General features: G+C 40.3%; 1 protein-coding gene across 1 annotated transcript in view; it reads left to right on the top strand.

Moving 5' to 3' along the window:
* The window catches only part of MSRA (methionine sulfoxide reductase A), a 313,580-nt gene that overhangs the window by 170,132 nt on the left and 122,051 nt on the right, over positions 1-21,397 (top strand). The window contains exon 4 of the mRNA XM_054196583.1: positions 19,036-19,140. Coding sequence (XP_054052558.1) covers positions 19,036-19,140 — 105 coding nt within the window. The remainder of the gene's footprint in view (positions 1-19,035; positions 19,141-21,397) is intronic.

Here is a 21,397-nt window from a genome sequence, read left to right as displayed (position 1 = left end):
TTTAGATAGATTTAGACCAGCTTATAGACACAGTATTTATTAACATCTTTTAATTTTTAATATAAGCTTGCTAAATGAAAGTTGGTTCTTTTTTTATTTTTAATCCCTTCTTTAAGACTGCATTTGATACACAAGATCAGTGCGTTTATAAAGGAGAGTCTCTCGTGAATGATAACAGCTGGTCCAGGGCATAGCGGAGTCGAGACTTCTATCAGGCTTAGGAAAAGATAAAATGTAGCAGAGGTTAATTTTCCATGAGTATATATACCCATGCATCCTCCAACGACACACATTTCTGATCCTATCGTCATTATAGGTACTGAAAAAGTGTGTGCTAGCTCAAGTACGACCTATAATACAGGGAATCCATCACTCACGCACTCAAACTCCTTTTTTGGGGAGGGTTCAGGTGGTCCTTACTTATTTCCCAACTCAGTAATTATATACGTGCAAATGTATACATATACACACATGTAGGGAGAGGAGAGAAACGTTAGCAGTATGACCCGATGCCATGGAGATGACCATTCCAACAACGTGCAGTTGGAGAGATCTAATCCCAGTACCTGGGAATCTTCCCTGGTACTGTTTAATTTTCTACTACAGGCATAGTCTTAACTTCTGCTAAAGGTAATGGAGGCCGGAGTTTCTTTGTACGTTCAAACTGTGCTGTGTCATCCAGAATGAGTCTATAAATTTAAACTGGAGAATAGAAGTAGCTGTAATTTATGACCATATTTATTGTCAAGGTGTCGAATCATAGAAACGCTGGTTGGAAGGGACATGTGGAAGTCTTTACTTCAAACTCTCATCTAAAGCAGGACCATCTTCAACACTCAATCAGGTCATCTCTGGCTTTGTCTGGCTAGGTCAGGAAAAGCTCCAAGGATGGAGGTTATGGAAGCGTACAAGGCAGCGTGCTCCACTGCAGCATTGGCCTCCTGGTGACAAAGGTTCTCCTAATGTCCAATTTGAACCTTCCAGGTTGCAGCTTATGGCCATTGCTACATGCTATACTGTCTATGACTGCTGAAGAAAGAAGACTTTGTTTACATCATTGCTGTAACTTCCCATCAAATATTTTAGACTGGAATTAGCTTTCCCTTTAGCATCCTCTTTGACAGACTCAGCTTCCTGCAGGTTGTATGTGTATGGCCCTTGCCATGTTGGTAGCTCTCCATGGACCTGCTTAGTTACTCAACATCCTTGAACTGGTCAGCAATTTGGCCTTCTTTGTGCAGAAAAAACCAAAATGCTAATGTCAGTGTCATCTTCTGTGTAATTACATTTTCACACACTTAATGGTTAAAGGGGCCACCAAATAATCTAATCTTCAAGCTATGGCACACTTCTACAGTTTGTCCATGGCCGGGGGTTAGAACTAGATGATCTTTAAGGTCCTTTCCAACCTAAACCATTCTGTGATTCTATTCTATGATTCTATATTTCCACATTGATGCTCAGATAACTGTAGCGCTATGTGCCATATACAAGAAGCCGGCAATGGAAAAGTGCTGTCAACATACAAGGCCTCAGCGGTGGCAGAAGATTTCACTAAATACTCTTAGATGATCCCAGGGGAAAGCTCTTCACTTTCCTGCAGAAAAAGGGAGAGATGAAGGGGAAAGAGCAAAACACATTAATTGTCCATCTGACATGGAGAAATATCTCCTCCCATTCCTTCCTCTGCAGTGTGGACCATGTAAGCCAGACACAGAGTACCGGGCAATCCTGTCCTCACTGTCGGGGAATCTGTGCTTCAGTGGAAGGCAAAAATGGAAGAAAGACAGAGAATACCTCTGGCTAGTGATAGAGAGGGACATGGGGGATATTGCTTTCGGAGCAACCGAAGCTCCAAAGTGTAAGAGTCGACTATAGTTATTGTTTTAATGAGAGCTGGAAACTATTATGAGTGCCGAGCATTATGGAAGTGATCTTCTCAGTAAAGCTTGTGAAGGGAACGAATGACTTGGAGATACTCGTGGATGAAAAGCTGGACATGAACTAACAATGTGCGCTTGCAGCCCAGAAGGCCAATCGCATCCTGGGCTGCATCAAAAGAACCATGGCCAGCAGATCCAGAGAGGTGATTCTCCCCCTCTATTCTGCTCTTGTGAGACCCCACCTGGAATACTGTGTCCAGCTCTGGAGTCCTCAGCACAAGAAAGACATGGACCTGTTGGAGCAGGTCCAGAGAAGGGCCACAAAGATGATCAGAGGGCTGGAGCGTCTCTCCTATGAAGACAGGCTGAGAGAGTTGGGGTTGTTCAGCCTGGAGAAGAGAAGGCTCCGCGGAGACCTTATAGGGGCCTTCCAGTACCTGAATGGGGCCTACAGGAAGGCTGGGGAGGGACTGTTTGCAAGGGCATGTAGCGATAGGACGAGGGGCGATGGTTTTAAACTAGAGCAGGGCAGGTTTAGATTAGACATTAGGAAGAAGTACTTTACACTGAGGGTGGTGAGACACTGGCCCAGGTTGCCCAGAGAGGTGGTGGAGGCCCCATCCCTGGAGACATCCAAGGCCAGGCTGGATGAGGCTCTGAGCAACCTGATCTAGTTGAAGATGTCCCTGCTCACTGCAGGGGGCTGGACTAGATGACCTTTAAAGGTCCCTTCCAACCCAACACATTCTATGATTCTATGATGGACAGAGCCATAGTTTCATAGATTCTGGTGCTGTGGATGATCACCATGACCATCCCTGCTGGCCTCTTGCATCTGCAGACTGTAGAATGGAGCACACAAACTTGACTTAAAAATATCTTCAGAACATAAGTAATGTCAAGCATTTATCCCTCAGTGTTAAGAAACTGCTTTTTATTACAGGTTGAATTAATGTAACCTCAACTTTTAGCCACAGGATCTTCCCGCGCCTCTTTCTCTTGGAAGGACCGGAGCTCTTCTCAATAAGAGAAAAATAGATCTCCAAGGAGTGGTATCTGTGAGAAAGAAATTTGTGCCCCTCATTTTGCCAGATTTGATGTTATTAAATTCAAATAGATCTCACAGTAGTAGGTACTGTACAATAAACATAAATGCGAGCACAGTGATTAACGGTATTTGAATACATCACTTCCTTGAGTTTTGGTGTTTTTTTTTTTCTTAATAGATTAACAATTACTTCTTTTTCCTCATTGTCTTCTGAGTACTTTTGGGCATCCAAATTGGATATTTCTTTTCGGATGAATTAATGTCAAGGAATACTGGTTTCACTTGAATTAAAATCCTTTCTTTGCTTTTCTTAAATGCTCCCATTTAAATGGGAATTTTAGAAAGGATACAAGTGACCTGTAATTTAAAACTCTTGATTTGTGACTGGTTGAATAGAAATAATGGATAGTCAAGTACAATGAATGTTCGTTAGGTTTAAGCAGGAGGTAAATGCTTTCACTGGTCTAATGTGAAGTATAATATTTACATTTTAAAAAAAAAGCAAAAATATTTTCTGTTATTTGTAAGTAGCAGTATAAACAGTACACTGTTTACTGGAGTCAATTTTAATTAATTGTATCAGTGGCTGAAATAAAAGTTGCTCTTATTGGCCTATTACAGCATAATTAATCATCGGTAATAATTCATTTTCCGTGACTTCTTGAGGTTAAGCATTGGCACAGCCATTCATTAAAATTGGGGTGAGAATTAATAATGTCTAAAAGGTTTCCACAAAAAAGTGAAATCTCTGTAAAGATTTATTAAAGGCTAATGATTGATCTACTTGCCTTTATTTTATAAACCTGATCTCAAATATGGGTCATGCAGCTGTAGAAATATATTAGCTGTCGTTTGATCTGTTTCCAGCAGTTAATGGTCTTTGTGAAACCTATGACACTGTGTGGCATATTTTTCACGGTGTCCTTAAGAAGATGCTTGTCATCACTAAGTGGGGTTTTATGCTCAGGGTGAGATTCTAGGAATGAAGAATTCCACTTACCATAATCACAAATGAGATATTCTAAAACGTTCATGTAGCCTCAGATGGTGCTGGCCATAGAACAAGCCGCCTCTTCTCATTGCAGAGACCTTCACGAGGTTGGCTGGGCAAAACAAGCTTGCAGTCAAGGAACTGTTAATTCTTTCCAGAAGTTTCAGTGGGTGGCAGGGCTGTGTCTTATTCTGTATTTATACAGCACCTTGCCCATTGAGATGGCAGCTACAATTTGCAATGTAACGTCCAGGTATTATAATAATGAAATAAAGCAGGAAAGGGGGAAGATGTTATTTTCTAGCAGAAAGACAACCCATTGCTCTGTTGTACACTCAGTAGGGTCCCCCGGAGGAGCTGTGGTTGCAAAGAACCCCTCGCTAGTGTCACCGATTTTATCTTCATGATTAAAGAAAATCAAACATTTTCCTAAGTGTGCCTCAACACCATCTACAGTTCATGGAGAACAACTTATGGTTCCCTCATGGTGGATGAAGAGCTGCCTTGAGCCACCTGATTAGTAACGCCAGAAGAGCTCAGCTGCCTTGGTCTTCACACTATCCTGATTACCAGGCTGTAGGCTATGACATCATTTCTCAAAATGCTTTGTGATGTCAAAGGTCAGACTGCTCATCAGAAACAGATTCTTTGGGAGACAGGGCATATAAGTGCACAGCTTAGATGGCAACTACATTTCCTTGATTAACCTTAAGTTGTACGGTAGTGAACCTGCTTCCAGTGAGTTCTCTGCAGTGTCCTGGCATTGTCTTGTCTGCCAGTCCAATCTTCTGCATTCAAACTCACTTCATTGTCATAGAATCACAGAATGGTTTGGGTTGGAAGATCATCTTAAAGCCCACCCAGTGCCACCCCCTGCCCTGGGCAGGGACACCTCCCACCAGACCAGGTTGCTCCAAGCCCCGTCCAACCTGGCCTTGAACCCCTCCAGGGATGGGGCAGCCACAGCTTCTCTGGGCAACCTGGGCCAGGGGCTCACCACCCTCAGAGTGAAACATTTCTTCCTAATATAACATATATAACATCCCTCTTCTATATAAATAATCTAATTATTTAATAGCCAGGCCATTAAGTCGTTGGTCTTTCATCACGCTACACCGAATGTCCATTTACTTTTCCCCAACACTCTCTAGATATAGAAATTGTCAAGATTTTATCTTTTTAAGCTCTTATCCACTCACACAATTTGTTTCTGTTAAAGACTTTTGCAGAAAACAGGTTGCTTGGGCATTTTTAGAACCCTTTATTAGCTTTGGTGGACTTAGAAGCGTTTGTGGAGTATAAATTAATTCTGAATTTTCATCCCTGCTCTGGTTTTGCTGGAAGCCCTCTGAACGCCTGTCGTCATGAAGTTCTCTGCTCTGTGGCTGTCTCTTTTCAGTTTGATGTCTGGGAGAGGCCTCTGGTGACACCAAGTTGCCTGTACTGCTTTTTTTTGCATATTTGTTTTTGGGAAATCATGAGGGAAATCACGATCCCAGTCATATTTGTGTACATCGTATAACTGTCAGATTAGTTTAGTAACAGCTAGATAAGAAAGACAAGCTTTCACAGTACAAATACAGCAATCTATCCCCCCTTTTTTTTTTTGCATTCTAGCCTACAATTCTCAGGTATTAAGGTATGTACAGTTTTCTTCCAAGCACTCTGTTGGTGTTCGGACTGACAAAGAGTGAGAACTGGCGTATTTCAGAAATCTAACCTTGCATTCAGAGGTCTCCTCAGAGCGGTAACCTCTTACTGAAATCACTCTAGAGAGAAAAGGGCAAAACTACAATTTTGGTTATTCTAATGGCAAAGAATAGGTATTAGAATATCTTACTCTCATTTATTCTTTTCTATATTCCAGATTATTTAACATTTTCCAACTCTTAACATTAAGCTTGCTATAAATAGGTGTCCCCAGGTATTATATTTACCTCCGTTTGTCCCTTTTCAAAGCTGTTCTCAATGCATGGCATATTCTTCACATTTCTGTTATTCTTTGCCTTCCATTATGCCCATTTATTTAAGGAAATTCTCTGTGTTGCGTAACTGTAGTACAGAGGCTTTGCAGCTAAAAGCTGTGAACTTTTAAGCAAAAAATCGATCATATTTTCTGCTAAATTGACAATGACAAATATTCCCTTTATAGATTGAAGCTGGATTTCAGTACTGTGGCACATATATATGTGTATATATATATATTTTTTTTTTCCTCTTCACTTTTCCATCTATGCTTTTTCTGTACCAGAGCAGATATATTAATTTTTATATATATATTCTCTTCGCTTTTCCATCTATGCTTTTTCTGTACCAGAGCAGAGCCCCAACACTGCTTTGATTTGGGATATTTCAGCCATTTTTGTGAATAAATGAATACTCCTTTTTTGGAGACTTGGGTCTCTATAGCTCCTTACTCCTGAACCTGCTCACAGTTTTCCAGGAACATCACTCCCTTTCCAACCAAAAGCGAATTCTTGGTTTTCATTCTCCTTCTCAGGAACAAGTCACAGTTGAAGCAAGCACATAAAGCTTTATCTGAGACAGCAATACTCAGGGTAGTGACTTTTTTAAACACAGGGTTGTTTTTTTTTTTACTTTAAGAGCTACCAGAAACATAGAGAATCAGGCAAACTGAAATGCAATCTAGAAATAATGGTCTCAGCTTATTTAATACAATGAATTAAATGTAATAATCAATTTGTGATCGTGTGATTTAGTGGGGTTTAGGCTCTTGCACCCACTAAAGCAGTCTGTGCTACTAAGGTGGGCTCTGGAAAATCTCACTCGAGTCATTCTTGGCTCTCTGCAATCCGCTGCCAACATCCCTGGCAGATGCAGAGGTCAGAAGGTTCCTGCTCTTCAAAAACTTGTCGTTTGTTTCTCTGTCTCTCAGAGGTTTGGGGGATTGTATTAACATTTGGTTTATTCACTGCTCTTTAAGGAAAATCTCAGTTTTTCAATCCTCTTCCCTCATTTTGCAGCCATCTTCGTGTCCTACAGTACTTCGCTTTGGAAGCTGTTTGTATTATGACTCTATGTCGTCTTTGGCAAGAGAAGGACACGACACAAGTCCTAAAGCCATTGTCTGACTTCACATCCACCAAGGCAGTAACCGAGGCAGCATTTTTGTGATTCCTTCAGGATTCAATCGTTAACGCAATTCCATTTCTGAAATGATCACAGTTTGCCACCTCACCCATGGCAATGGGTTGTGTCTGGAGACAGCGTCACGTATTTCATGTGCCAAATCCCGAGGGAGACACTGCGATACTCGCTGAAGATGACGTAGCAGGTCTGTGTCTGGACCAAAGCTGAGCCAGAGGGCTGCCATTTGTGGCTGTGGATTTTATAATAAAATAAATACAGACTAAAGAAATAGTTTAGCTGCTGAAAGGGACAGGCGTGTAGATGCCGTATCCGAGACATCCACGCAGGGCTGACATTGTCACTGGGCGTGTGGGAGACCTGCTGCCTTCTGGAGCAGGAGCCAAAGTCCAGATAATTTGTCCTAAGCCATCTCAAACAAACAACATGACTTTGTGGCACAACTGAATTAGTATCTTAATTTCATGCAGCTGAAGATAACATCCTATTTATTGAGCTTGTTAGAAAAGATATATATATTTAAATGGTAGGTAGCATAGTCAAATTATTACCTTTTGGAATTCTTACCTGAAGTCAAAATTTCATCGCCATGTATATTCCATATATATTCCACACATCATGTCATAACTGAATTTTTTATTATCTAAGCATGACGATATTGTTTCCCTTAGCCCCACACTAAATATTTACATCAGGTAAGGTTTTGCATTTGGGTTTTAAAAGAACCGAAATGCTGTCAGTGCAGGGCTTGTTGTATTTGGAGAAATTGCATATATGGACAATTAATTATGAAGAACAAAATGTAATAGTGGACTATGCTCTGCAAAATGGGGAAAATGGAATCCAAATTTAGAAAGGACTTTGAAATCCTTACGACAAAGGCATGGTGCAACTGTGACGGAGTATTAATCTTTTATCCTCAAAGTTTTTCATGCCCATGGATAACAGGATATATTTCCCGTGCAGATCTTTATTCACTGTGTTTATTTATTATGATAAAAAATATCAACATTTCATTAATTTAATTTTTCAAAGGAGCTTTGCGATGAAACAATCTTCTGAGCTACTAAATTCGTAAGTGCATGACAGCAGAAACCGATGAGAGAAGTAGACTAAAGCTGGCATGGAATGCAGTGGCATAATGACTCCTGTGCATAATTTAGTGGCCCAGATTTGAGTTGCAGTTCCGTCCGAGTCTTATCCCCTGCGCAAAGGGCAAGGAGCTGGGGTTGGATGCCGCAGGGTCTTACACCGCTCTGGTCTGTCCCCGGTTCTCTTCCATTGCCGTACTCCCTCTTTATGTTTTCCAAGAATGACCTGTATCCCTAATGCTAATCAATGAATCAATGCATTTATAATTTATAAAAAAGCATATATATGAATAAAAGAGAGCCTTTTATGGTATTTCAGTTTCTCACAGCTTTGTTACAGTAGCCTTGCTATGTTCCTTAATAGACATTTTCTTATCAGACCTAATAGGCACAAGTATGTCAGAGAAGGAATTAATTCAAGGGGAAGTGAGTGAGTAGGGCTGCAGAATACAAGGACTTCAGTTCTGAATGACAACATTTTTTTTCTTCTGAGGAAACTAAATGCACTCCGTCCAAAGTATCCAATAGAAACCTCAGCTGAGTAATTCGAGATTGCTCCCCAAACACAGCAAATAACATTGTGGACCACTAAATCTTTCCGGTAATATAAATATTTTTAGTCAGGAGAGTACCTTTGCATTCATAATGTGTTACTCTACTAGTAGCAACTTCATCACCTACTTTGGATGTACTTTTTCCTAAGGAGACTCTGTATAAAAAACAGAAGTCTTTCTTCCCTTGTTTTGAGTTTTTTTTTTCTGTATTACTGATATGCGTATTATCTAATACAAGGTAGAGAAGTACACGTGAAATGCAGCAACTTTGAGCGATCTCGAAGTAGAAGGTGAGGAAATCAAAGAAAATTCTTGTATTCCATATAAAATGAGTGGGGGAAATATAATAAAGGTGTTGTGGATTTAACTCTTCTTGCAAGCATCACATAAAAAAAGATGTAGTGTTAATATACACTTAAATCAAAACTGTATATTGTGCTGTTACTCTGCTGTTAGGAAGGCTTTGGAACAAACAGCAGATTTTCTTGTGCTTTCTTTGAGGAGATGAAAATAAATATATTTGGAATAAAAAATGATAGACCCTATATTTTGTTGTGTTCTTCCAAAGCTTGGATCCTAGTCTAGGGAAGAAAATTGAATGATTTGTACTTCTTTATGCTATTAAGTGTTTCAGTCTCAGCCAGGAAAGTGACACAGTGACGTTTTTCAAAACCACCTGTCTTCAGTGCAATATCTTCATTGTGCCATGGTGTGTTCATATGAACACATTTTTGACCTTCTGTCACTTCTTACCACTCTCCAAACTGCTTTTTATGGGACACATTGTGATTTTTCTGTATTTGAAAGTCTACAAAATATGTTTTTGTTTCCAAGGGCAAAACTTAAAGTTTTTGTAAGAGCGATGGTTATTTTAGCGTGCCACTTTTACAGAAAACATACAATATAAACCAGTTATACCCTAATTCTCGGCTCCACGGCAAGGTAAGATGCTGTCAATAATACCGGATTGCTGTTAGTCATGAGGCTAAGGTTCTGTGATTCCCATTACTCCTTCCGTATTTAATCCTTCCATTTTATAAATTAACTTTGTAATTAATGTTTCCTAACCTAAAGCTAGCGTTTCTCACTTAGGTGGCCACTTGTTTTGTTCTATATTCACCTCATCTAGCATTTGGATTCACACAGGCTGGTTGTTACAAGCCTGGCATTGCATTTCCTTGGAGCCAGCTGTAACTGGTTTGTCGGTAAACATCATTTATTAACATGTAAAGGCTCGGTCAATCTGATATGTAAGTTTAGGGTTAAATTTGGGCTTTGTGAATGTGGCAATATGGCTGTCTGTTCCCAACACTGTAGCTGAAAGATTTTAACTCACCTATATAAAGATCATATAGAAACTGTAGTTAGGTTAGAGTCTACCTCATCAACCATGATGAAAAGAAGACGGTACAAAAGCCCCAACTCTTTATACGGAGAACAGTGTTTAGGATAGAAAGGCTTTCTTAAAGCTAAGTGAACAAAGGAAAACGAGGGGCAATTCACTCATATATTCACAGCATTTAAGGCTGGTAAGGGCTCACTGCATTATTTAATTTGACATCTTTTATATTGTAGGTCATTACGTTTCATCCCGTTACTATTTTATTAAGCCCTATAACTTTTTCCTTTAAGTTGGACTGGTATTTGTCTGAAGTGGCTCCCCCGGAAGGAAATCTGATTTGAGTTGAAAACATCAGGAGAGGAAGAATCGACCACTTCCCTTGGTTTATAGAACATAGGGTTTTAGGAGCGCCGAACGATCCCATGGTGTAATTGAGCAGTGTGGTGTTTTGTAGCAGATAACCATCTGCAGTATTTAAAATACATGCCTGCTTTTCCATTTGAATTTCCCTGCTTTCTGTCCCTGCCACTGGCTCTTGATATGCCTTTTCATTGCTTGTTCAAAGACCGCTTTTGCAGGCAGTCATTCTCTTCCTGAGAAGATGCTCATATCCTTTAATTAAAAACCTCTAGGTTTTCTTTTTGAAAGGCTAAATGTATCATGCTCTTCGTGGCTGTCACTGAAACTGTTTTTGAGGATCTACTTAACGTCAGGATTGATCTCTCCAGTGCTGTTCCTACCAACCTCGTTTTCACTTAGGCATCCCAATTCAGTCACTCTGCCCTTTTATTGCGATGTTGCAACAAAATTCCATATTTACTTGCTCGTCTACTGCCACCCTTGTGCTTTCCTCAAGGATTGCTCCCCATTTGCAGGTGTGGTGTGTGCCACTTGTTCCCTTCAGTAGAGATTTTACATACGACTGTTTTTAATACGTTTTTGGTTGAATGGGTCCAGCGCGGCAACTGATCGCTTTCTAAGACCATCCTATCAACCTGCTCATCTCAGTTATCCACAGATTCTGTAAGTTGAGACTTTTTATTTCTTTAAAATTACTGATGAAAGACTTTAACAGCAGCAGACTTGGTACCAATCCCTGCAGAGGATGGATAAAAATGCTGCCATTCAATGCGTGTTCCCTTTAAATAATTTTTTTTAGAACTGTCATTTAGACAATTCTTAATCCTTTTAACATGTGCACTATCGATATTGTATAGTGCTAATTTTTTAATCAGACTGTCATGAAGTAATAAGTCAAATGCATTAATTAAGTCTATTACATCCATGCTATTACATCCTACATTTATTACAACTAGACTTGTAATTTCATGAGAGAATGAAATCGAGTTTGGCTGACAAGACCTATATTCCATACAACCATGTTGACTGGCGTTAATTATATGCCTATCTTCAACGTTTTTTCTTCGGTTGAATGCCGCGTGAGATACTCTGTTTTGTTGACCAGGAGCAGTGTCAGACTGATCCTTAAGATGATGTGGCTCGTGCAGTTCAGTGATCTCTGGCTGGCAAAGCAACACGACCCAAAACCGAGATATCCCATAGCACGGATCACAACCAAACCGATTTCCCGGGGATGCGGACCTTTGTCCCAACACAAACGCTAAAGGAGCTTTCCACTGACTTCTGCATGAATATTTTTTGAACCTGGGATATTTTTTGAACCTGAGAATCCTTCTGAACAAAGTTAAATCAGAATATACTCTGTAGGAGGACCCTTAATGCACTCCGACTGTGAAAAGCGCTCAGTCCAGAGAGAGCCCAAAGTAATCCCTCCTGAAGTGCTTCCAGTGGGGCCATTCAGCCTGATGAGGACATAACCTGTCAACAAGATAGTAAAGTTTTGCTGTCTCCTTTTCTCCTGTAGGCTATATAATTGTTGGGTTGGGTTTTCTTCCTTTTATGGGTTCTTCAGTCTACAGCTATTTTAAAAATAAGAATAGAAAAAGTGTCAGTAATGGTGGTCTTCCTTTCAGATGTTCTGTTCAGTGTCTGATTTTCAAAGCCGATTTGCTGTTAAAGAATACGTAGGATTTTAACAAACAAAAGCAAGAACTTTTTATAGCTGTATCATATAAATTTTAAATACGTGCAAATGAGAAACAAGTTAATTTAGTAGTTTTGCAGATTTTTAGAAAAAACCAATATTTGTTCAAACTACAATCTCCTTTATTTTAAATTAATTCAGCCTGTTTTACTGAAAAATATGATTTTCTGTGAAATTACCAATAACAGCACTTTGTACCCCATTTTTCACTGTCACCTTTATTCTCTTAATTTTGATTTGATGGTGTAAAAAATCAGGTGTCTCCAACAGTCACCAGAAATGCATTTTACAGCAGGCCATTGCTCTAGCAGCAAATGTTCTTATCTTTTTAAATCTTCATTTACTGTGTGACTAATCTGTCCTCTACTAAAACAAATAAATATAAGTTAGAATTCTCTCTTTAGCTGCATGCACCACATCACATTGTAGCTGCTGTATGAGCTACTCTCTGTAGGCACTAGAAGAGCCGTGATTTCCTGTGGTCCAGGCAGAAGTTTCTAGAATGTATAGAAAATATTATTTTGATTAACGAACGCAGGATTGGCTGGCCCCTGGTGATAAATTGGCTTCTTGCTGTATAAGATTGACATATTTCAATGCAACTGTATAGAAGAGCGTGGATCACACAGAGAAGGTAAAGCATTATATTTTGTAAAGCAGAAATTCACAGTGGATAATAAACCAAACATTATCTCCTAGTTCCATGCTAACAAAGTCATTAAAGTTGTTGGAAATATAAAGAAAGTTAAAAAAATGTAGGCACATTAGTGCCATTGTATACCTGATATATTTCACGGTGTCTTCTGAACAGTGGGAAAATCACGCTGGAAAACTGCGGAGTAGTCAGGAAACCATGAGTGGCAGGAGGCGCAGCGTGGGGACGGGCTGCTCAGCATCTCTGCAAGCAGGAGGACAAGGGGCTCTCGGGAGGAGGCAGCGGGAGCCACATTCAGATAAAGGCCGTTGGGCTTATGGCCGTGGCCAAAGACAGGCTGATGGTCTGAACTAGGACATTCTTATGGTCTCAAAAATAAAAAAAAAAATGGGTGCCCACCAGATTAACTAGAAAGATCAATTCACTTAAAATATTCACCAAAAAAAGGTAAGGGATGACTTCCTAGCCGTCTTTGACTGCACAGAAAGATATTTAAATATATTAACTCAGGTAATAAATGAAATGTCTGTTGTCTTTGTTTTTATTATTTGCTTGTTTTAAAAGTGAGAGGTATTAACCACTCAGACAATCACAGAGTCACAGAATGGCAGGGGTTGGAACGGGAGACATTCTGACCCCGCCTGGACGCGTTCCTGTGCCACCTGCTCTGGGTGACCCTGCTCTGGCCGGGGATTGGACGGGATGACCTCCAGAGGGCCCTTCCAACTCCTGCCGGTCTGTGATTCTGTGACCTCTGGAGATCATCCCGTCCAACCCCCGGCCAGAGCAGGTGGCACAGGAACGCGTCCAGGCGGGGTTGGAATGTCTCCAGAGACGGAGACTCCACCACCTCTCTGGGCAGCCTGTGCAGGTCTCTGCCACCCTCACAGGAAAGAAGCTTTTCCTCGTGTTGAGATGGAATTTCAACATGAAATTTCACTCCCTTCAGTTACCTTGACTTCTGGTGGATTTTCTGTCCGCCGGGTTCTTTGAGTCAAGGGCTGTTGCTTTTCTAAGTACAAAACATGGGTCTGCTCCAGTGAAATTCTCTCCTCTGTGTTAGGCTGGAAGTATAATTAGCATAATGGACCCTTCTTAATACTCGATCAATCTGTGATTATTTCGTTACTTTAAAGGTGGAAAGGTAAATGTTAAGTAGATCCCCAAACTGTGGGTTCTCAATGTGTTAGCCTTGAACCCTTTCTTTATTTATCGCATTGCTATTTTAGGAAGAAACTGGAAATGTTATTAGCAATAACTACAACATAATAAAAATTCCCAGGCTAGTTTGGAGAAACAGATGCTCAAAAGACCTAATACTTTTTCATGTAATACTTTGCATATTCACTAGGGCCTAGACTTTAGCTAGTACAAATTGTTTTAGCTCCAAAATCAATAAGCTCTGAAATGTGCATCAGCTGAAGATCTGCCACCTATTTAATTATATTTAGACATTTACTAGTTTTAGGCCTTTTATTTCAGCCGGTAAAGAGAGGCAAGTGTTTTTTTATTGAAGAAGTGGGGCAGGAGGGAATAGTTTTGGCATTGCTTGAATTTTATAACTTAATTCACCCAGGGCTGGACTAGCTGGAGATGTCATGGAGCGGATGCGTAGCTCCTGGGCAGCTGGGGATTCAGCGGTGAGGTGCTCTCAAGCCAGCCCTTTGAAGTTGTTCCACTTTGCCGCAAATAATTAAATGCTTACGGGATACAGCAAGTTAAAAAGAATGAGTACGCTTCCCTAATCCGTCGGCTTGGGCACTCACCTGGGAGATGATTAAGAAGGTGAAAATCTAAACACTATTAGGAAGAAAAAAAATGGAAAAGGAGCACTGAGGTGTCACTCAGATGTCTTTTTCTCTTGCTCTTTACAGGAACATTTTTGCCAGAGTTTGAATCCCCACTGAAAGAGCTCACTGTAGCTAATCCTCTGAGAGTGGCTGTGTTTTCTAAGTGGGAAATGGATATAGGATAAACAGACAATCTGCTGTTGGCACACAGCCCTCTCTGCCACGGTGTAATAAAGTCTTATCATCTGCAGCGAGGTTCTTCAATGGCTAAGCTCCTTCAACAGCTGAAGGAGAACTGAGCACCATAACTGGAAATCCGATAATGGCACCTATAAATAAAGGATTTCTATTTGCACAGTTAACGGCAAATGAAATTATATTTAGCGTTTCAATAAATTATTTAAAAAAAACGTGGCTCAAACTTCAAGCTTTTTTTGGGAGAAGGCTTCTAGAAATGTTCATAGTTGTTAAAACTTTTGGAACTTAAAGTGAAGCGTGCTTTTGCAGTGGAATATTAAAAATCAGCTAATTAAAAGCAATAGGTGAACTGAGGACGCCAGCACTCTGACTTAATATAAATGGGCCTTTCATGAGAAATTTTGAAAGAAGTACTAAGGCGAAGAACTGAATATCACTGAAAGAATAGCATCTCTCACTGATCATTTTCTGTCGTTTCAGCTGTTCAGTGTTAGCCTGCTAAATTTCTCGTTGAAAGACATGCAGCTTTTTTGAGAACTAGTAGGTTTATTGTTTCTCTTTGATTACCGCCTCTCCGTTTTAAGAAATCTTACAAAAAAGATTTGATTAGAAATCATAGAATCATAGAATCTTCATGGTTGGAAAGGACCTTTGAGATCATCGAGTCCAACCATACACACACACAAAAAAACCCCACAAACAAACAACCTACAGTCTCTGTCACTAGAGCATGCCCTGAAGTGCCACATCTAGACGTTTCTTAAATACCTCCAGGGATGGTGACTCAACCCCCTCCCTGGGCAGGCTGTCCCAGTGCCTGACCACTCTTGCAGTAAAGGAATTCTCCCTAATATCTAACCTAAACCTCCCCTGCCGCAGCTTCAGACCATTTCCTCTGGTCCTGTCATTATTCCCCTGGGAGAAGAGGCCAACCCCCACCTCTCTCCACCCTCCTTTCAGGGAGTTGTAGAGGGCAATGAGGTCTCCCCTCAGCCTCCTCTTCTCCAAGCTGAACATGCCCAGCTCCCTCAGCCTCTCCTCATATGCCCTGGTCTCCAGACCCCTCACCAGCCTGGTAGCTCTCCTCTGGACACGCTCCAGCACCTCAATGTCCCTCTTGTACAGAGGGGCCCAGAACTGAACACAGCACTCGAGGTGAGGCCTCACCAGTGCCGAGTACAGAGGCACCATCACTTCCCTGCTCCTGCTGGCCACGCTGTTCCTGATACAAGCCAGCATGCTGTTGGCCTTCTTGGCCACCTGGGCACACTGCTGGCTCATGTGAAGCTGGCCGTCCACCAGCCCCCCAGTACAGAGGAGTGGTTAGCTGGTTTGAAGCCCGCTCTGTTCTTTTGTCGCTGTACTGTACCACATGTCTGAAACCCAAACTGAAACATGGTTATTCTGTTTTTATAGTTGAACTTAAGCCTAAGACGAAAAGTGAAATAAAAGGATAAATAGGGAGAGCCCAATTTAAGCTCTCTTTTGCCACTTTGGCTGCAGCTGAGTCACGTTTGGCACTGATAAGGTGGTAGTTTCCACATGCTACTTAGGGTAACCTCATGGCATCTTTTGATTCCTTCTTGTGAGGAAGAGAGACGGCTCTTGTTCTTTTTCTGTCTCCTAATACCATTTTCTCCCTGTGCTTCTTCTAGGAAATCTTATCTTTAATCTGTCCCACAGGGAGCCTTTTACCTGTCTGTTTGCTCACCTGTCCCCAGTTGATTGGTGTGGTTTCCACTAAAATTGTTGGGAAGTAGGAGCGCTCACCGCAAATGATGAAGATTGTTGTCAGTAGAAATAGCCGCGCTGTATTCTGAAAGAAAATCCATCAGATTGTGGAAGGGCTTTGAGGAAAATGAGAGGTGAATCTGATAGGACCAGCAGCATTACCTCCTTGCTTTTCTTCTGAGGATGAATATTGATTTTAAATATGCTCTAGGTTCTAACAGTCTGTTAGTCACACATCTGAGGCTTTTTTTTCTCGAGGTCAGACTGTAGTTCTCAGAGTAGCACCATTATTTCCTTATTCAGAGGGAAAGAAGAAAGCTGATTCTTTGAACTTCTGGATTAGTCAGAGCAGACGGTGTTGACAAGATGTAATTGCTGCTTCAATTGAGAGGAAAGGTAATGCCTCTGTTGTTTTGAAGTTGTTTAAGAAACTCTTGTGATCTGAAGCTAGTCATCTTAGACAAGCAATTTGCTCCTGAGTGATAAGAACCTTTCATAAGGTTCACATTGGCTTAAAAAAATAAATAAAAAAAAGAATTAAAGTCAGAAGCCACTCCTTAACCTCTTCTTAGTTACATGATGGAGGCTTGCGAGAGCTGGACAGGCCACTGTCCATTTGCTCTCCTTCTTTATCTCAAATCGCAACAAAATTCCCACCCTGGGCTTCAGCTAAGGCAAAACCCGTTACTTTCACTGATAGTCTATATTAAACCATGAAATCTGGAATAAATTCCATCCCTGATCTGAGCTGGACATCGGTTCACGCCATATAGAAAGACCATTTCACTTTATTATTAAGCCAATTATCTGTAACTTGTATTTTTATTCTCCTAAATGTATGATCCCTTTCTGTTAACTTAACATGAGAATTTGCCTTCAGATAATGAGTTGCTTCCATGGACTTCAATAGGCGTAGGAATGTGAGAGAGGAATTGGGCCATCGTTTGCCTGGACAGTATCCTGGTGGACAGGATGGCATGGCTTTAGCCATGGGTTGCGTGAATGTTGTACATTTTTGTCTTTTAATCTCAGTGAGCTTATCTTTGTTGTATTGTGAAGCACACTAGATAGGAACCAATTTGATTTTATCAAAATTTTCATTACAGATATCCCAGATGTGTCCCCTTTTACTCCTCTGCATTCCGGACTAAATTTAATCCCAGTCTTTTAAATCCCTTTTAATAGCTAGCCCACCCCTCGGTGCCTCATTGTGGTTTTCTTCATTTCAGGTGCCCCATTAACTGATATAATGCTGTCATACTTTTCCCTGTTATGTCTCTTTAATATATCCCAGCATCCTTTTTATTTCTTTCTACTTTTTTTTTTTTTTTAATTAAAATTTCTCTGGGTGCTAAATTGGTGTTTCTACTGAACGCTCCTCAGTTACTCCTAGACTCTGATTTTTCTTGTTTGGTGACAGCTAATTCAGAACCCGTCGCTGGGCCAGATTCAGCTGGTTGTTGCACCGCATGAAATTCAACAATTCTATTAAGTCAGTTGAATAAATCTGAAGTTTATGCTGGTATAATAGTGAAAAACCGCTACTCGGATCAAGGAGCTTATTATGTGCCCACCAAAAGGCAGATCTGGCTGTCCAGTTTACTTTTGTTTAGTAGTTACTTATTATGATTTAACTGAAGAACTGAAGTTTTTTTTTCTCCATTCATGCATATATTATGACAACGAATATGCCTACATTTATAAATCGTGAAATATATAATATTTATAAAAGAGAAAATGCTTGTGTAGCACTCAGTGCAATGGACTTTCACCCTGAGGTGCCTGAGCACTCATCAATCTAAATATTAGTTACAGTTGATGTGAATTATGTGTCCCGGTCTTTCACATTTTGTGGAGCTGGATTTTTCAGTAATATCATGAGTGATTAGACACGTAAAGAATGAAAAACATCGTGCGCATAATGTAACTGAAAAATAGGAATAATGTGTTTTAATGTGCTGTAACACGTGCTAATCTTCCTTGAACTTCATCTGCTGTCACGAAGTTCAGTCGGGCTCTCTTTGACTCTTTTTGAAGCCTGTTGGCATCAGTGGTTTGGCTGATGTGGAATAGTTTGAAATTATTTGTGTGATCTTGTGTAAACATGCCCGTGAAATTTGTTTTCACAATCAATTATTTTATCCTTAGCTTATCAGATGGCAACAAAGTTTTACACTGTCATGACAACTTAGATATACAAGTTTTCATATTTTAATGTGGTATTTAGAATATTTTTAAATGTTTCACTAGTTGTCAGTTACAAATATTTAAGAACTATTCACTTTTTTTCCTGTAAGCTGACAAACTACTGTAATAACATCACTGTCTTACCTTATTGCCTCTCTGGATAGTTTATTTCATGATGGCCTTGTCCAAACTAGCAGACATCTTAGGGTTGGCACGTATATAAAATATTGTGTGAAAAAGCTTAAGTATAAATGATGGTAAATCAAAACACATTTAGGGGAAAAAAAAAAAAGGAAAACAAAAGGATTGTGCTTTGAATCTCAGGTATTAAAAACTAGATGTGCACTAGCTAATTCTCACTAATAACATCTGAATTTATTTTGTCTTTTAAGGTAAAACTGGCCACACAGAGGCTGTACGAGTAGTATATCAGCCAGAAAACATCAGCTTTGAGAAACTGCTCAAGGTCTTCTGGGAGAATCATGACCCGACACAAGGTAGAGTGATGAGTGAGCCAGTATTTAATTATCTTACTAATTACAGCTGGGATAATTAGTGTTTGAGCTGCATGGAAGAGATGAACCTTGAAATCACACTGGAGCTCGAGAATATGATTGCAGACATTTATTGACAGAGAAAGAGAGGAAGAGAGAGAATGAGAGTACAGAAACTCACAATACCCCTCCTCCTTTACAGCTGTCTGTGCTGGGAAAATTCCCACAGAGAGGCACAGGAGACAATAGAAATTTTTTTTCAACTTTGATTATGACAATTTCTTCTGTAATGCTATCTTTTGTCTCTTAAATTAAAGCATATTTCTTTGCGGCTTCAGAGCTGGTCATTTTATTTCTGCCAAGGACCTTTATCCTTCATAAAATTTTTTGGTTTTGTGGTTTTTTTTTTATGTTTTTCAATGGCAGTGAATATCTTTTATGATTAGCAAAAGGGAACAAAAGGAGGTAAGAGATGGTGTGTAGAGGCACCAGCAAGGCATTCTAGCTATTTGCCTTATTCGAACCTTTTGATTTAATTTATCTTTCTTGGAAGAGGCTTAGTGATGACATTACACGCATCTGTGCAAACATAAATGGGAAACTGTGTTGAGAAAACATTTTACATGTTTATATAGTTTCAATAAACATCATCCTTTCTACCATTTCCCAGAAATATTGCACACAGTAACTCATTTCAATATTTTAACAGCTATCATAATTATGCCACTTGTTACTACATCTGGGAACAAAAAATGCAGATGATACCTTCAAAATGTGATAACCATCCTGGGAAAGAGTAACTCCGAGAAGGATCCCGGGGCTGTTGTGGATAAATGGCTTCCAGTGAGCCCAGAGCACAACGCAAAGACAAAAATGGCTATTGCAACTCCTGCCTGTATGAAAAGGGAAGCCTTAGTCAGGAACACGAAAGCTTTTTTCTCTATGCAGAGTCAGTAAAATCTCAGAACACTTAGTCCAGCTTCTGACGTACCAGGAATTCTACAGAGATATCTCTACAGAGATTCAAAGGAGGGACAGAAAAAGGATCTAGAGCCTAGAAAAATGGCCTGGTGCTATGAATAAACTAGTTGAACGCTGTGATCAGGTAATTTTTACAGGTGTTTAAGTGAGGAGCAGATACCTGGTAGTGAGGCTGATGACCCCACCACTGGAAAGCCATAACAAGTTCCAGTAGTTGGAAGATGAAGATTGAAAAGTTCCACCTTGGAATAAAATAGTTTCACAGCTCTCAGTGTAATTAAACGTTGGAATATTTTTTCCATCACCATCCTTTCGAGTCTTTAAGATGAGATCATTTATCATTTTAAAAGAGGCGCTTGATTGAAGTCATGAGAAGAATTTCTATGTCTGTGTGTCAAGTGCGGTGGCCTATACTGGGATCTGTTGATTTATGAGCCTCCCTTTTCAACTCCTTCCTTTATAGTTGTGTTCAGAGCAATTTGTCTGCACCATCCTTGAAATACTTGCAGCTCTGTGTTAAGGCAATGACCATCTTCAAATCATGCATCAGGGCCTCTGTGGTTTGCTCATCGGGGTCAGGAAGGGGTTTTTTCTCCCTATCCTACCAGTGGTTGGTTTTATGTCTTTTTTTTGTTCTGTTTTCTTTGGATTGTCAGACATTGGCCGTCACCAGAGGCTGGCTTCTTTGTAACGGGCTGGTTGTTTTGATATGGCTGAGAATCCTATTTCTAGATAATTGGTTCATGTGTCTTGCTCACATGTCGGGATTGATCCTGATTGCCGGAGTTGGGAACTCACGGCCAGGACTATAGGATTCTTCAGCTTCCAGAGCAGTATGAGGAATGGATTTCTGCTGAAATAATCTGGGCAAGTACCACCTGATCAGTCATCTGCCATGTCCGTAGTCTTGGCTTTGACAGCGTATGGTTGGGCTCTGCCTGTGGCACACAAACAATAGGTCAGTCTCTAAAGGACTTCAGTCCCGACTGAAATTCATGTGCTGGACACAATGGTGTGTGGATGAAACGTAATAGTTATGATAACAGGTCAGATCAGATGAATTTATGATTCCTTCTGGCTTTAAAACAAAGTAAAATGACAACATTGTGTCTTTATAGTCACCTTGCATTCTCACATAACTGAGGTTCCAAATAGTTCCAGCCTGTGCTTTCAGAAGAAGGTTGTATGCTGGCAGATGTATGATTCACACTTTGATTTCTGGCAACTGGGGAAACATCACCTAATTAGCCCAGGCACAGAGCCACGCTAACGTGGCTGT

Source organism: Rissa tridactyla, chromosome 3, assembly GCF_028500815.1.
Source record: "Rissa tridactyla isolate bRisTri1 chromosome 3, bRisTri1.patW.cur.20221130, whole genome shotgun sequence".
Taxonomy (NCBI): Eukaryota; Metazoa; Chordata; class Aves; order Charadriiformes; family Laridae; genus Rissa; species Rissa tridactyla.
The sequence above is the reverse complement of the archived record's forward strand: the minus strand, read 5'-3'. Positions and strand labels throughout refer to the sequence as shown.